Source organism: Labrus bergylta, chromosome 21 (assembly GCF_963930695.1).
Source record: "Labrus bergylta chromosome 21, fLabBer1.1, whole genome shotgun sequence".
NCBI classification, from domain to species: domain Eukaryota; kingdom Metazoa; phylum Chordata; class Actinopteri; order Labriformes; family Labridae; genus Labrus; species Labrus bergylta.
The window spans coordinates 3,887,358-3,903,061 of record NC_089215.1 but is presented as its reverse complement, the minus strand read 5'-3'; the positions used below and the strand labels follow the sequence as shown (position 1 = coordinate 3,903,061).

The 15,704-nt window shown below is 42.0% G+C and overlaps 1 protein-coding gene across 34 annotated transcripts in view; it reads left to right on the top strand.

Annotated features, from left to right (window-relative positions):
- The window catches only part of LOC109992409 (ankyrin-3-like), a 158,903-nt gene that overhangs the window by 116,986 nt on the left and 26,213 nt on the right, over window positions 1–15,704 (top strand). For 10 of the 34 annotated variants that reach the window (XM_065949374.1, XM_065949368.1, XM_065949358.1 and 7 more), the window contains 14 exons: window positions 504–606; window positions 1,461–1,505; window positions 3,079–3,185; window positions 4,279–4,311; window positions 5,840–6,064; window positions 9,856–10,010; window positions 10,157–10,368; window positions 10,457–10,664; window positions 10,974–11,070; window positions 11,169–11,397; window positions 11,583–11,708; window positions 13,019–13,141; window positions 13,677–13,703; window positions 14,287–14,368. In XM_065949374.1, the coding sequence (XP_065805446.1) occupies window positions 504–606; window positions 1,461–1,505; window positions 3,079–3,185; window positions 4,279–4,311; window positions 5,840–6,064; window positions 9,856–10,010; window positions 10,157–10,368; window positions 10,457–10,664; window positions 10,974–11,070; window positions 11,169–11,397; window positions 11,583–11,708; window positions 13,019–13,141; window positions 13,677–13,703; window positions 14,287–14,368 (1,772 nt within the window). The remainder of the gene's footprint in view (window positions 1–503; window positions 607–1,460; window positions 1,506–3,078; window positions 3,186–4,278; window positions 4,312–5,839; window positions 6,065–9,855; window positions 10,011–10,156; window positions 10,369–10,456; window positions 10,665–10,973; window positions 11,071–11,168; window positions 11,398–11,582; window positions 11,709–13,018; window positions 13,142–13,676; window positions 13,704–14,286; window positions 14,369–15,704) is intronic. The other 24 variants (XM_065949373.1, XM_065949380.1, XM_065949382.1 and 21 more) reach the window with 11 other exon arrangements.

The following is a 15,704-nucleotide window of genomic DNA, read 5'->3' as shown; positions in this document are numbered from 1 at the left end:
TAAATTGTGTTTGCTAACACTTTGAGAATAGCCCAGTTGTTAGGAAATAAGAAACGTATTAAAACAGTAATAAAGTACAGAGATATTGTTGTTTGGTTGTGTCTCAAGAGTTATTTGGAAAAAACCAGCCATCCCCCTTCAACTACATTTGCATCTGGATTTCAACAGAGTTTAGTTTCCTCACATGTGTTTTGTTGCCTCAGACAAATTAATGGCCATTGGGCAACAACCTAAGTGTTTGTAGCTCTTGGAAAAAAAACCTTTACTGAAGAAGCATCTTCCTTGCCTTGTGGTTTGTGTTGTAACTGGTGGCATTCAGTCAGGTTCCTGGAAGCTGCATGCATTTAATGTGTTTATGTTTGTTTTTTCTGTTCACTTTCATACCCCCCCCCCCCCTTACACCCCCCCTCCTTCCTCCTCCTCCTCCTCCTCACTTCCCCCCCCTCTCCATCATTGTGACTGTTGTCTTGGTAATCCGTGACTTCTGCGGCAACCACACCAAGCCTGCGTTCCTTCAGTTCTGATAGGTCCAACACACTGAACCGGAGCTCGTTCACGCGCGACAGCATGATGATCGAGGAGATCCTAGCGCCCAGTAAGGAGATGGTACGTATCCTGACTGCTCTCTCTATCTCTCTCTCTCTCTCTCTCTCTCTCTCTCTCTCTCGCCCTTTCAGTGATCCTCAGGTTCATGAACGTCACAATAGTTCCGTCTCCAAAATGTGCCAGGCCGTCACACCGCTGTGCCAGAACCCGGACTATCCACCAATCCTCTTACCCCGGAGTCTGAGCCGATATATAGACACGACCAATCCTCTTACAATTCACCGAAAGAGTACATTTGATTGGTAGTTAGGGCTTGTTAGCTGGATTACTTTAATGTTCCACTCATTTCTCAGATGAAGTCAAATGGTACTTAAACTTAATAAAGTAAAGGTGTTGAAGAATATATATCCTAAAGGCCAAAAAAAAGAACACAAGGTATGCTATAAAAACATTTTCTGCAAAGTTAAAAATGATTTAGTTTAGTTGGTAGAGCAGGGGGGAGCCTACAGATAAAGGGGCTACAGGCCTCGTCACACTGGACGCAGGTTCAGCTCCTGGCCTACAACCATGTGATGTCATCATCCCTGCTCTACTTCCTGTGTCTCTTCAGCTGTCCTATTAGATAGGACCAAGGACGGATCATAACGAGTACGAGGCCCTGGACACAAACTCGCCTTTGTGTGTCCTCCCCAAGCATGCAGAGTTTGGCTGCTCAATAACACGGGGCAACCTTCAATCACACAGCGCGTGTTCGTCATGCTCTTCTGTGCATGCTGTTTAGATGTAAACAAGACAAAGTGTCTTGAGAAGCAAAGTGCAGTTATCTGGAGAGTACTTCAAAGTCACATGATGATACGACCTGTGGATGTAACAGCTCCTTAAATAACAGCTTGTCTCCCTTCACGCTGCTGCAGATGTTCTGTAAGGAGAGGTCTTTCATTGTAGAGAAACACAACAAGGTAGATGTTTAAAGTCACTGTGTCATCCTTCCACCGGTGCATGACATGACATACCATTCACACTTCTATGTGGTGTAGTGTTTATTTTTCAGTTCAGTCATGTCATCATCAGTTATGTTAAGTTGCAGAGCTTGCACAGAATGTATTTATCATTTTCTCTCCCTTTGTTCTGAGGTTTCTGCCGGATAATGCAGACTGTAAAATAGGCGACATTCCTCACATTGAAGCCCACGTTTTCAGCCGTTTTTAGGAGTTTCCCACCTTAAATGATCATTCCTGAGACACACAACTCGAGAGTGATCATTTACACGTTCATGTTGATAAACTGAAGCCACACTTTGGCCCATTGCTTCCTCCCCGCCATAACTCTGAAAAAAAAATAAACATGCTAGCATCGATAAAAGGAACTGATCAGCTCTTAGTCATACCATACAGAGTCTGTACTTTTGACATCTTGGAACAGGTTCTGGATTCAAAGCTTGATCCAAAGGCATCCTGGACTTGGTTGAAGATCTTAAAGATGTTTCCCCTCTCCTCTGAAAGGCGTCTTCAGTTCTAAACTAACTGGTGGACGGAGCTACAGATTTAAGCCTCTGTGGATCATTAGCATGCTAATGATCAAGCTAATGATAATGACGTAGGATGACTCACATGAAGACGCCTTTAGGAGGAGACTTTGAGATTTTCAACCTAGTCACGTTGCCTCTGGTGTCTTTGGATCAATCTTCGAGTTTACCTGAGAAACCTTCACAGACAAGTTTAAGATGCCCGTTTTGTAATCTTTTAATGGGCTATATTATTGGCTTTCTTTTGGGTCATCTAGACCTGGCTTCTTTCTTAATAACCATCCTTTAAACAATGGATATTAAGGTTTTAAAAAGGCAAATTTCCCTCCTAAAATAACTTGTGAATTTGTACTACCATGTACAGAATTATTTTGATCACTCAGCCATAAGTCCTGTAAGAAATTTAAGAAGTGATGCTCGTCTTTTCAAGCAATCTTTATTTGTATAGAGCCAATTCATAACAAATGTTATCTCGGGATAACAAAAAGAGCAGGTAAAAAGACCGTACTCATTGTTAAGTTATCTACAAAGACCCAACGTTTATCCGTCATGAGCACTAAGCAACATTTAGAAAAGTTACAGTGGCAAGAAAAAACTTTTAAGATGTAGAAATCTGTGACAAATCCAGACTCATGATGAACAGCCATCTGATGAAACTGTCCCGGGCTTGAAAAATTGGATTGAGGGAGATGGAATAAGATGCAGGAAGAAGGGTAGGGACAAACTGGGGGGTTCAGGCAGGTCGTTCACCAACTATCCCTGTTATTATTTGTAAAACCTCCATCAACTCAGGCGAGATATTCTTCATTTTCTTCCTGTGTTTTTATTTCAGTGCATGGATTCATCATGACAACAACAATGTGTTTTGTTATTTCATTTCTGTTCTTTCTCTCCTTCATTTCAAATAAAGATCACACATTTAATACATTTCTGCATAACCTGCACACACAAGTTTACATGTAAACACACACACAAGCCTCTCAATGACCTCATCGTGTCCTTCGCAGCATTTGGCCGCGGCTAAGGACAATGACAACGACTCTCTGAGGAGGTACAGCTGGACTGCGGACGCACTGGATAACGTCAACCTGGTCTCCTCACCGATACACTCCGGGTGAGCATTACTGATGAGCGGATAAAGACGAGGATCAGGGAAAATGTCACAGCTGACTTTTTCTCAGTCGTGCAGCTCGGGAGGGGATTGAGGGGAAAGCTAGAAAACAGGCCTTTATGATCACGCTGGGGTTTTCTTTTTTCTTTTTTTTAAAGGAAAAGGTGTTAGGGGGACATGACGTGTGCTTTTCTTTTCTGCCTGTGTTGCATTTTCTCATTTTCTTCCCCAGAAAGCAGCTCCGTCCTGCAGCAGATTCTCTTTCCACTCTCTGATTTTCTGATTCTTTTTCAAATGAAAATGATCTGATCACAAAAAAAACACTTCCTTTATTTCCATAAATAATGTATGATATCATAATGCTAAACAAAACTACTCATATATCACTCAAAGGTAATGTTTGAGTGATGAGTTTCCCGAATCCAGATCCAAAAACCCATGCTCCTTACTCCCTCGATATTTGAAATAAATAAATAAATAAATGACCTTTGGGGGGATAATCCACCTCTTCATCTCACTATGAAAAAAGAAGCAGCTGCTATAACAGCAAACGTTTGACATTTTGGGAAATCCCCTCGCTTGCTGGTCCGGCGGAGCGTAAGATTAAAAATGTTGTAGGACTCTCATGTTTCAGTCCGTACTCTACACTTTCCCAGAGACCTTTTAGGCCCATGCAGAAACACATGATGCTGTGACTGGATATAATAAAGAGCTTACAGCGGACAGTAAAAAGAACTGTAACAGACGCTTAAAAGTACCCTGTATCGCTTTATAAAATGTTCTTACAGGGGCGCAGATGGCCTAGCGGTTAGGTCACGCCCCATGTACACAGGCTAAAGTCCTTTAAGCGGGCAGCCGGGGCTCAAGTCTGGTGTCTGCATGTCATTCCTAACTATATATCTCTCTCCCTGGTTTCCTACTCTATCCACTGCCCTCTCGAGTCAAAGCAAAAAGCCCCTCCCCCGACCCCCCTCCTCTAACCTTCTGGACCATATTTTGTCAGAATGTCAAATCTTCTGTTCAGTGGTATTCAATCGTTACACCAGCTCTGTTGTTGACCTGTCACTCCTGCGCTGCTTTGTCGTCCATCCTGCAGTTTTTCCTCTCCGCTCCCGCAGTACGACAGCAGGTGATTGACTGTGATTGGTTTCCCCCTCTTAATCACCTCCACAACTTTGTGTTACTTCCTGTTTCTGGTGACATCACACACACACACCTGCCCCCCCCACCCCGGTCACTCGTAACATCTGTGTTTGCTCTCCTCACACATGAACTGTGTTTTTACAGATCTGACTTTTAAGTGGTTTGGATTTTTTGCTTTTTGTGTTTTTTTTTGCTTTTCTTTCTCTAACTGATCTGAATGTGACTTTGCAGAGATTGAAATGAAATGGACGTGCGCCGTAGTCACACCTGGAACTAAACACAATAGAAACTAAAAAGATGCAGAATCCTGTTAAAGAGTCATATATTGCAAACAAAGATACCATTCGTATAAGTATTCTTAGACTTTATATTATCTTCTTAAAGGAAGAATGTGTGACTTTTTGATCCAGTACATGTCGCCCTTTAGCACCAGCATGAAACCAAAACAAACTGTTTGGTGACAACTCCACTATTCTGAAGCCTCCGCTCTCCTCCAGCGACACATCTCCAACCCCCCCCTCCTCCCGCGTTCACATGAAGGCGTTATCAATTAGAACGCACCATAATTAATCACCATGAAGCACAAGCAGTGGACAAAAGTGTCCTTTGCTCGAGCAGCAATCACCTGTGTCCTGCATTGTTGTGTTAGCATGCTCTTTAGTTAGCTCGTAGCTTCATATTGCACATAAATTGACACTTACATGACAGCCGAATAATCAGTGAGTATGTTATTCATCTTTTCTTCATCCTTGACTAAAACAGCTTTATACTCAAGGCCGTCCCGTCCACGTAAACATGATGTAAACACAGCGCCGACAACAACACAGCCAGCGGGACTCGAGCTTCTCATTGTAGACAGTCATGACTCAGAGGATATACTTTAATTTCTGCTTTATTTATGTGTAAAGTGTCGCTCATCCTCCCTTTAAGGATTCATTTATGCAAAATTAAATTTCTATTCACGCCATTTGTGTCACAGATTCATACAAACTAACATGACATCTTGTTTACCGATGCATGGTGTGGATATTTGCGTGTGTGTGTGTGTGTGATTTTTAAAGTTCAAAGTGTAGTTTTGCACACAACTACACTTCCCTTAAACGTGGGTTAAACACAAGATACACTGGAGGCTCCTGTGTTGGCATGTTGGCTAGTTCTACTATGTTATGAAGATTTTGTTTTAAAGGAGCAGCCATGTCCAACACAGAAAGCTCCTTACATCTCAGATCTTCCCTCTTTCTCCTCCTTTACTCACACTGACTTTGTGTGTGTTTTAAAGATCACAGCATGGAACGGACTCCACCTCAACTAAAGCTCTTCTCTCTCCATCAGTACTGTTGTGACTCTGATGTCTTTTTACCTTTTATTCCATTTCCTTTCCTGTAATCTCTCCTCGCTCTTATCTCTTTTTCTCCCCCACATGTTCCTCCTGTCTTTTCTTCTCCTCTCACTAATCTCCTGTCTCTACTCCACCGTCTCCTCTCACTCCTCCTCCCTTTCCTTCCCTTTTTCAGGTTCCTGGTCAGCTTCATGGTGGACGCCAGGGGCGGCTCTATGAGAGGAAGTCGCCACAACGGCATGCGCATCATCATCCCGCCGAGAAAATGCACGGCGCCCACCAGGATCACCTGCAGGCTGGTCAAGAAACACAAGCTGGCGTCTCCTCCTCCCATGGTGGAAGGAGAAGGCCTGGCCAGCAGACTGGTGGAGGTCGGCCCAGCAGGAGCTCAGTTCCTCGGGTAAGACTGCATTATCTTCATCAGTATTCCTGCAGTTTTGCTTAACGGCGTTATCTTTCCGCACTTGTGTTCGGTTACTTGACATCTCCTTCCCTCTGCTTTCTGCCATCGTCATTCTCCAGCCTTCTGCGTTTGTATTTAAAAGTGTGAATGTGTGTGCGCACATGTGGAGGTGTAAACACCTGCTGTTTGAAGTGAAAAAACGTTTCAGTGTGTTTCCCCTTGGCAAAGTAAAGGCAGCATCTCTAACACATGTGAAACTGAACGATGTGAAAGTGCCCCTCTACCAGTCCAGCTCTATGAAGACCCTGATTACATGTTGAATATGTTCATTTAGAGTTAGAGTAACATACAATAGGCCTACATGTCAGCTGATTTGATGAATAAAAAATGTGGCCAGTTGATCAGTTAATGACTTAGCGCAGTGGTGACATACCTGAGCTCATCTTTTGGGGTTATAGAGGTTTTTAAAACATGAATGATTTCAAATCACTGCTGTGGTAAAATGTTCAAGGACATTATATTATACAAGTGTACAAGAGGCCAGTGGTCATGTCCTGAAAAAGCTTTTTTCCTCCCCCAAGAACAGTCCAGACATCCTAAAAGAAAGTAGAAAACATCAACACAAGCACACCTTTGAGCAGCTGGAAGCCTGGATTCTTTTTTTGGGTACATCAGTTTGGAAATTATTTAAGAGTATCTCAACAAAAGGCTGAATCAGAGGCAGAAAACATCCTTTAGATGTTGTATGAGGCCGGGCATACACTGTCCCATTGTACACATCTTTTGATGAGATGTCAACTCGCACTTGAAAGTTGAATCATTTACAATCCCACGACCAACGCTCACGATTTCAGTGCTCACACTGTACGTGTTGAATCTGGACGGAGCATTAACAATTGTCGATGAAGTTTCCTTTTGATACTCTGACGGATGGAAGTTAAAGTCCGATCTGTTCATATTTTAGTTGTCTCATATACACGTCTCAAACAACAACACCGTCACAAACGCTCTCTCACATGAACACACACTCTCCATCATCAACACACAGAAGCTAGCTAGGGAGCTAAATCACAACACATTTTCCCTGACAGCTGCTGGTCTGCTGCTATGTCTCGACTGTATTTCTCTTGTTCGTATGTTTCATGATAGGAGGAAATTAAACAGGCAGGTCAGCTGTTGCCATGGTGCTCTAAAGGCTTTATATGCGAATCGTATCTTCACACTGCATGTAAATTTACCTGAAATGAGCGTGATCTAGAAACACAGTTAAGCAGTGAGTACAGTATGTTATTCTGTCCTGGCGATGTAAACAAAGTGAAGATATGACTCTGAAAACTCTGAAAACATCACAGACAGTGGGACTCGGGTGTTACACCCATTGTAGACAGTCATGACTCACAGAGTTATTTTCAGAGGATATACTTGATTTCTATATTTAAGTGTGAAAAATCACACATAAAGCCTTTCAGTCGCTGTCTGACATTTTGCGCAGGTGAAATTCAAAAACTAAGTTGTTGACTCGGCTCGTGGCTCTGCTCTCACTGTGCGAGTGTGAGCACCTTTTGTTTTCTCTGACGCATACAAACTAACATCAACATCTAGCGCAAAATAACTTCTGCACTAAATTGAATGTAAATCACAATCAGTAAACTCATGAGGAAAAGGTTTCTGAGGTCATAAATCAGATGAAAGTCGGGTCTTTTTGAAGTAATCGGACATTTCTTTTGCGACTAGTGAAGGTTACGTTCAGCATTCCCTTCATTATTCAGATTCATCCACATCCACCTCTTATACACAGCAGCATCTCTAGTATCTGCAATAAGTGGTCACAAGTGATGTCATAGATGACGACTTGAAACAAAAGATTTGGCGGTCAGTGGTGTGTGTGCTTTAACTGACCTTGCAAGTGTGTGTTGTGTGTGTGGATGTGGGTGTGTGTGGGTGTGTGTGTTTTATTATCTTGCGGACACAGTAAACTACATCTTCCCAGAAAGCTGCCAGCCCTTAATGAAGGCGAGAGCCTGGTTAGTCCAGTGCTCCAGCTGGGACCCAGAGGAACTAGATTTGTTGGGTAGGAAAACCAAACATAGCTCCCCCCATCCTCACCTCCTCCTTACTCCCTGCCCCCGTCTGTATCTCCCACCGCTCCCAAAGGAAGCGACATGACCGAGGCTGATTCATGCTGATGGATTATTTTACCCATCTCTGTTGACTTTGATTTGTTAGGACACAGCATTACTGTTATACCGTAGTTTTGGGAAGAAGTCAATGTAAGAATAAAACAGTTATTCCATATCTGAGCTTAATGTTAGTAAGAAGACGGGTGTACCTCAGGGAAGTGGGTTAGATTTGGCCTCATAAGCATATCAGGGAGAGACACAATGTTGAGTTTCTATAGTAGAGTTTTACAATTCTTCCTAAAACTACACTAATTTGCTTTGACTCCATTGCAGAGACCATTGTCTTCTTTCTTTCAGATGCTTTCAGTGGGCTTCAGGCGTCACTGAAAGCCAAAAGGTTTTTGATTGGCTGTTTGGACTGGACTGCGCTTGTTGGGCATGAGCCTTTTTCCTCCTCAAGCCGAGCATCATCCTGCTTCCCATGACTCCTCTTACTTTTACTTCACCTTTTGAGATCAGTTCTTTATGTCATCCCACAGCCTGTTTTGTGTACTGTATTTCCAGAACCATTTGTAGACAGGGTTTGGCTTAAAGTCTTTTATATTAAACTAGAATGAAACAAGAATGTTGATCCCTTTTGCAAAGTGATGAACATTAAATAAATGATAGGTCACAGGCCTGCAGCTCTACTGAGGACCTGTGTCCACTAACTGCCTTTTGGAAGTTGCTGGAAGTGCCTTTGACCTCAATTTCGGTGCTTCTCACAGGGAGCCTCTTGTTGCCATGGTTACAAAAGTTGTCTAGCAGCACTTGCTAGAGGCCGTTCGGTCTGTTATAAATCACTTGCTGTACGTAATACTTTCTTTTATTCAAGGACATTTAACCAAGAAAACGTAAAGACAAGGGGTAAGGACCCGTGTCCTGGCATTAGCGGCCGCCAATGTAGTTGACAAAGATGACATCAGAATTCCAAACCTTCTTGGTTTTGATTGGTCTGGGCGGGTTAGGGTTGGGGTTATTGTTAGGGTTAGGGGTTTGGTAAAAATCCAATTTTCTGTTGGCAATAAGTGGATATTTAAGATTTTTTGCTGTGCTGTCCTCAAATACTTTGAATAATTTTTTGGTTGAGGATTCAGCGCCCGTTTCAGTTACAGACGGTGAGGGGGTTTATGATTTTAAAATCTGGTCCATTTGTCCTTCTCTCTTCTGTTGCTCTCACACCTTGTTTGAATAAGGGCTGTGCAGCTTTCTCCTCGTTCCAGTCTTTGTTCCATTTCAAGTGTCTCGTCAACATCACGTCAAGCTATCACATGCACTCTGATTGTCCCATTGAGCTTCAGCACGACCACCGCTAACATTATGTCATCATCATAAGATCATTTATACCTGTACAGTTTGTCAAACAGTAATTAAAGCGACCTTTATTAAATGTGTTTATCACCTGCTTATACTTGAGGATATCTCTTTGTCCTGTTTTGATTTTATGTCAGTAAATAACAGCTTTCCTTTTTCTCTGAAAAAAATCAATAAACTGAGCATCTCTTCTCTTACAAAGACGCATTTTAGGATTCATTTGTTTTAGTTTGTCTTTGTTTCTTTGGTTTTATGGAAGGAATGAAATGTGATCCATTAACACATATTTCCCCCCTTAACGTGTTCCCTCACCAGGCCTGTGATTGTGGAGATCCCACACTTTGGCTCGATGCGGGGCCAGGAGAGAGAGCTGATCCTGCTGCGCAGTGAGAACGGAGAATCCTGGAAGGAGCATCTGTACGACTACAAGACGGACGACCTCAAACAGCTGCTCAGCGGGATGGATGAAGGTAAAGCATTGGTTTGGTTTTTTAAAAGATAAGGCAAGTTTAAAGACTCATCAAAGAGGACTTTTACGAAACCCTTACAGTATGATCCTCTAACATTCACAGAGTAGTTTGAATCAAATGAACTGAATTATTTTCCCTCGCTGTAGAGCTCGACAGTCCTGAGGAGCTGGAGAAGAAGAGAATCTGCCGCATCATCACCAAGGACTTCCCTCAATACTTTGCTGTAGTGTCCAGAATCAGACAGGAGACCAATCACATGGGACCAGAGGGCGGGACTCTGTGCAGTCGGAGCGTCCCATTGGTTCAAGCTTCCTTTCCAGAGGGGGCTTTAACCAAGAAGATCAAAGTGGGACTACAGGTGGGTGTTAAATTACATTTGTGTCTCTCAGAAAGAATAGTGACAGAAGCTAACAGCTAGCATGCTATAATATTTTTTTTCTCAACAGGCTCAGCCAGTACCCGACGACACCGTTAAGAAAATCCTCGGCAACAGAGCGACCTTCAGCCCCATCGTTACCGTGGAGCCCAGAAGAAGAAAGTTCCACAAGCCCATCACCATGACAATCCCAATCCCGCCCCTCTCAGGGGAGGGGCTTACCAACGGCTACAAAGGAGACTGCACTCCATGCCTCCGCCTTCTCTGTAGCATTACAGGTGTGTGAACGTGGTTGTACATGTCGCTTTATCTTATTTTTAAGGAAGCTTTATTGTACGGTTGAAAAAAAGTCAGTTTAGAGAGAAGGTTGCATTTTAGGAGTGATTAAAAAACATGGTGCTCCTGTAAAAAGTAAAAAGTCTTGTTTTGGTTCGATATTTATTGTGGTCTTCAGGGTTTGAAATTTGGAAAATAATTATTTAAAGCCTGATATATTAGAACGTCTCTCCAGAGGGGCAAATCAATAAAACAACTCATAACATGAAGCTAATGAAGGTCTGATGTTTCCCTTTGTGTCTGTTTAACAGGCGGTACGTCCCCGGCTCAGTGGGAAGACATCACCGGTACGACTCCTCTCACCTTCGTCAATGACTGCGTCTCCTTCACCACCAACGTCTCGGCCAGGTGAGACAACCTGTTTCTTTCTCTTATGACTGTTTGTGCGTGGAGTGAATTCATCTCTCTGTGTGAAAAGTTAACGATTCGCTTGGACTGTCGTGCAGGTTCTGGTTAGCGGACTGTCACCAGATCCCGGAGACGGTGGGCTTGGCCACGCAGCTGTACAGGGAGCTCATCTGCGTGCCGTACATGGCCAAGTTTGTGGTGTTCGCTAAGATGAACGACCCCGTGGAGTCCAGGCTGAGGTGTTTCTGTATGACCGACGACAAGGTGGATAAGACTCTGGAGCAGCAGGAGAACTTTGAGGAGGTGGCCAGGAGCAAAGACATAGAGGTACGATCCATTTTTCATTTCTGCTCTATCAACTGTCATGTCAAATAAAAGCATAAAAAGCCCCAAAATACATCAAACTGAATTTTTTAATGTATTTGTACATCAAGTCATATCACCATATCATGAATACTTTTGAAAAAAGTACCATCAGATGTTGTTCTCACCTCTTCTTTGTGCAATCTCAGGTTCTGGAGGGTCGGCCCATCTATCTGGACTGCTATGGAAACTTGGCTCCTCTGACCAAAGCTAGTCAGCAGTTAGTTCTTAACTTTTACGCCTTCAAGGAGAACCGTTTACCCTTCTGTGTCAAGGTACTGCAAACGCTCTATTATCACCGTTGCGTTATTAGGGTTAAATGTGGAACTCTGAAGTCTTTGTAGATCAACACTGCAGTAAAGCATCATTGAGAATAACTCAAATAAAGCGTTAAAAGTCATGACACTTTTAGTCCTTCTCCCCTTTTATGCCCTACTTCCCCCCTACACAACCTTTAAACACAGTAAACTCCAACGTCCAAAGAGTTTAACCTAGTTCTCTTTGTGGCTGATAAATGACCTCACATTATTGATCAACCCACTGACTTTATGTTCTCCATAGTCGATACCTTGCATCATTGTCAATCTGTTATTATGAAACCAGACCAAACACCACTGTATCACACCAGCAGGGCAGCCTGTCCATATAATACTGTTAACCTAGGGCTCAATGACAGTTTTACTTAAAGGGGACATTTTATCCCCTTTTCCACCTTTTCAAACAGTCCCCCTGTGGTCTAAATAAAACATCTGTGCTGTGCTCTGGTCAAAATATAACATGAATCAAGCACCAGAGGAGGTTTGTGACCCTGTAGAAACCAGCTCTCTCAGAACGCTCCGTTTTGGTGTGTGTGTCTCTTTAAATGCAATGAGCCCGCCCCCTGAGTTTTCTGGTAGACATCACTCCTTCGCTAGCAAGAATAAAAATGGCGGACCTGCACAAATGTTTCGTTCTAGGCTTGGGGTGGAGTCCATGGGTGGAGATATCAGTGGAGGGGAGGTTGTTTTTTTTTTTACCAGAATCCCACTGTGACATCACAAGGAGAGCACATTTGAAATGGATCATTTTTCTCTGTGTTGTAAGACTTATGCAGACCACAAACAAAGGACTGGATGGGTTTATTTCACATTTTGTGGGTCAGTAGACACTCAGGTTACCCAAATAAATGTTCAAAAACACTGTACAAGAGGATTTGTCATAATATGTCCTCTTTAAGAATCATTTTTAGAAATGCAGTATATCAGCTTGTGCACATTTTTGCAATATACAGCATTATATTGATTCTACTCCCGTGTCATGATACATTTTATATCCCTTGATTCTTGCTAGTGCACAGCCTTAATGTCAATGGAAAATAATCTCTAACTGTACCATTCACAAGGGCTTCCTCTTCTTTTCTGTGCTATATTACCTTAAAAGACAGTTAGCTTACATAGTACATACTCACTAATATACAAAGCAGTTGTTCTGAAATACAGCGTCTGTCGAGTAGAAAGAACTCGTGTTCACTCCTTCATAAACAAATGTGGAAAAAAATGAAAAATAAAATAGTGAGGTTCATAAAGAAGCAATGTTCTCTCTCTAGGTGAGAGATCCCAGCCAGGAGCCCTGCGGTCGTCTTACGTTCCTTAAGGAATGTAGGACGGCAAAGGGCCTCCCGCAAACCGCCGTGTGCAACCTTAACATCACACTTCCTGCTATGAAAAAGGTAAGGTTGTCCAAACTAACCATTTTCTGTTGTCACCTCCATAACCATACTCACGGTTGGGATATTTTCAGCCCCAATAACACTGGTAGATGAAAGACAGAGAAAGACTTTGGCCAAACCGCCGCCCCTGTGTCTTTTATCTGTTTAAAGCCTCTCTGTATATATATATATTTATATTTATACGGGTTATCTTTACAGTGGATTCTCTTCATTGGCTGTTTCGTTTTGTTCCTATACCTCTCTTTTGATTTGAATGCCGTGCTTTTGGCTGAGGGCTTTTGTGCAAAGGCTTTTTTTGTGTGACGTTGCTTGTCTTCATTTGCTGTTTTTGCTTCTGAGTGTCGCCGCTTTATGCTTTTTTTTTTGGTGTTTAGTACTTGTTTTATTATTTTTGTATGCTGAGTTTGCTTAAGTGGCTTCTCCTCTGCGTTGGAGCTTCTGTCAATCACTCCTTTTTCACACCCTGATGTTTCTTTTCCCCCTGCTTTCCATTATGTTACTCCCCCCTGTTTCTGCAATGCATCTTGGGAACCAGGAAATGGAGTCAGATGCCGAGGATGAGGTAAACCACACCCTCCCCACCCATGTGCTTTCCTCTGCGCTAGATTTATAATGGCCCTGCTCTGTTCATCATAGCATTATTTTTTCCCGCTTTTATCAGAGCAATTCAAGCATTACTTTTTCAATGCGACCTTCAGCTGCTCAATTTTTGCATGATATATTCTAGATATGACAAACCATTTGTTTTAAAGCCAATTATTATCCCTTCTGTTCCTTAACATGTGATAAAAGTGGCAAGATTTAAAATTTAGTCACATTACTTAAGAACTGATTATTTGTACTTTGAGGTACCTATAAATTCAAGTTTTAAGTCATATCTCTAAGCTAATTTGAAACCGCTTTGCTTGTTAACACTATTCGTAATAAGTGCTCTTAGTTCTTGAAAAAATAAAGAACTAAGGGGAATAAACCCTCTTAAAAGGATGATTTGGTGTTGCGATATGCAACTCTTTTTGTTAACACCAACTAATGCAGACTATTGGGTTTGCTTGGTTTCAAATTATACGGTCCAGATGTTGCTCATTTGGCAGAACTACACAAAGTAGCTTGACGTAAAACTGATGTTTTGTTTGCTATTGTTGCAGACTGAAAAGCCAGAGCGACGTCATACCTTTGCATCCCTAGCCTTACGTAAGCGCTACAGCTATCTGGCCGAGCCTGCACTGAGTGAGTTTGACATTTTCACTAACAAACCCTTTGATGAATACAATAAGATAAGGTAGTCTATTAACAAGTTTAATCAACCTGTAATAAACCTGCGTGATTAATATGTAGATAGATGTGTCTTACTCTATGTAATAAATGCGTATTTTTCATCCTACATAACATGCACTGTTCACATGCCTGTTGACAACATGGTACATATTTTTGCATGGGTAAATGAGTGGTTTTTAAGTTTCTGTGCTGTGCTTGCCCACGTTGTGAGTTGTACTCCTGGATTTGTTTGGTTGATTTCCACTGCAGAGTTTTTCAAGGTTGTAAATGCAGCACCATCAAAATTTTTCTTTGACTTGCTGATATCATTTCTAAAGCGTTTGGGGAAAGAGGTCAAAGTAAAATTTGAATCTTCATTTGTCCCCTCTAAGTCTGAAACTCTTTTTGGTCTTTGGGGCGATGTAGCAGCTTGTTGTGGGACAAAATGCATGCTAGGAGATCTTGAGTTTGGCTTTCTTTCAGGTTTTTCTTTCAGTTTGTCATACTCTGCTTGTCACCAAGTTCTTATTGCTTTTGCATGACAAAATGGCCCAAAACTAAGGTCTTGGAAAACACATTTTGTCATATTCTGTTTGTAAGGAAAATTGAAACTTTTGTAGCCCTTGGCTTTATGGTGTCATACTTTCTAAATTGACTTTGGGGAGTCTGTCAATATGTAATTTCTTTGACAAACAGATAAAAGGCACTCTAATAAGCGGATTGAAATTAGAGCCAGAATCTATACCTTGATTTCAGAACATCTGAAGTCCAAAGAGAGAAGTTGTTTTTATGTCAATCCCAAGCATTTGTCCTGCCATTTTTCTGTTGTCAATTGTTGGTCAACGTCATCGTCTTTGGAATTTTACTTTGCTGTTGTATGTGCTTCATTGAGTTTATTCATTAAGTTGTTGCTGCTGCTGTTGTTGTTGCTGTTGTTTGAGTCTTCTCCCAATCCTGAATCACACAGGAACACAACTGATTCTTTTCATAAACCCATCCTAAATCAGTACTCAAATTTCTTATCTCAGCACTTCATAAAACTGCTGTTTTTCCCTCCTTGATACCAGGACTGCGTCACTGACCAAATGTTCCTCCTCTGATCTTTTCCTCTTTCAACATTTTTTTCTTCATTTCTTTTCCCAACATTATTTTATCTTTACTACTCTGCATCCTTTCTATTATTTTTCCCATTCCTTCTTTCCCATTACTTTTTACAATTCCATCTGAAGAAACAGCAGTTGAGCGAAGCACAACAGCAAGAACACTGCCTGCTGGTTACCCTCACAAACCTGTCTTTCCAACCAGACCT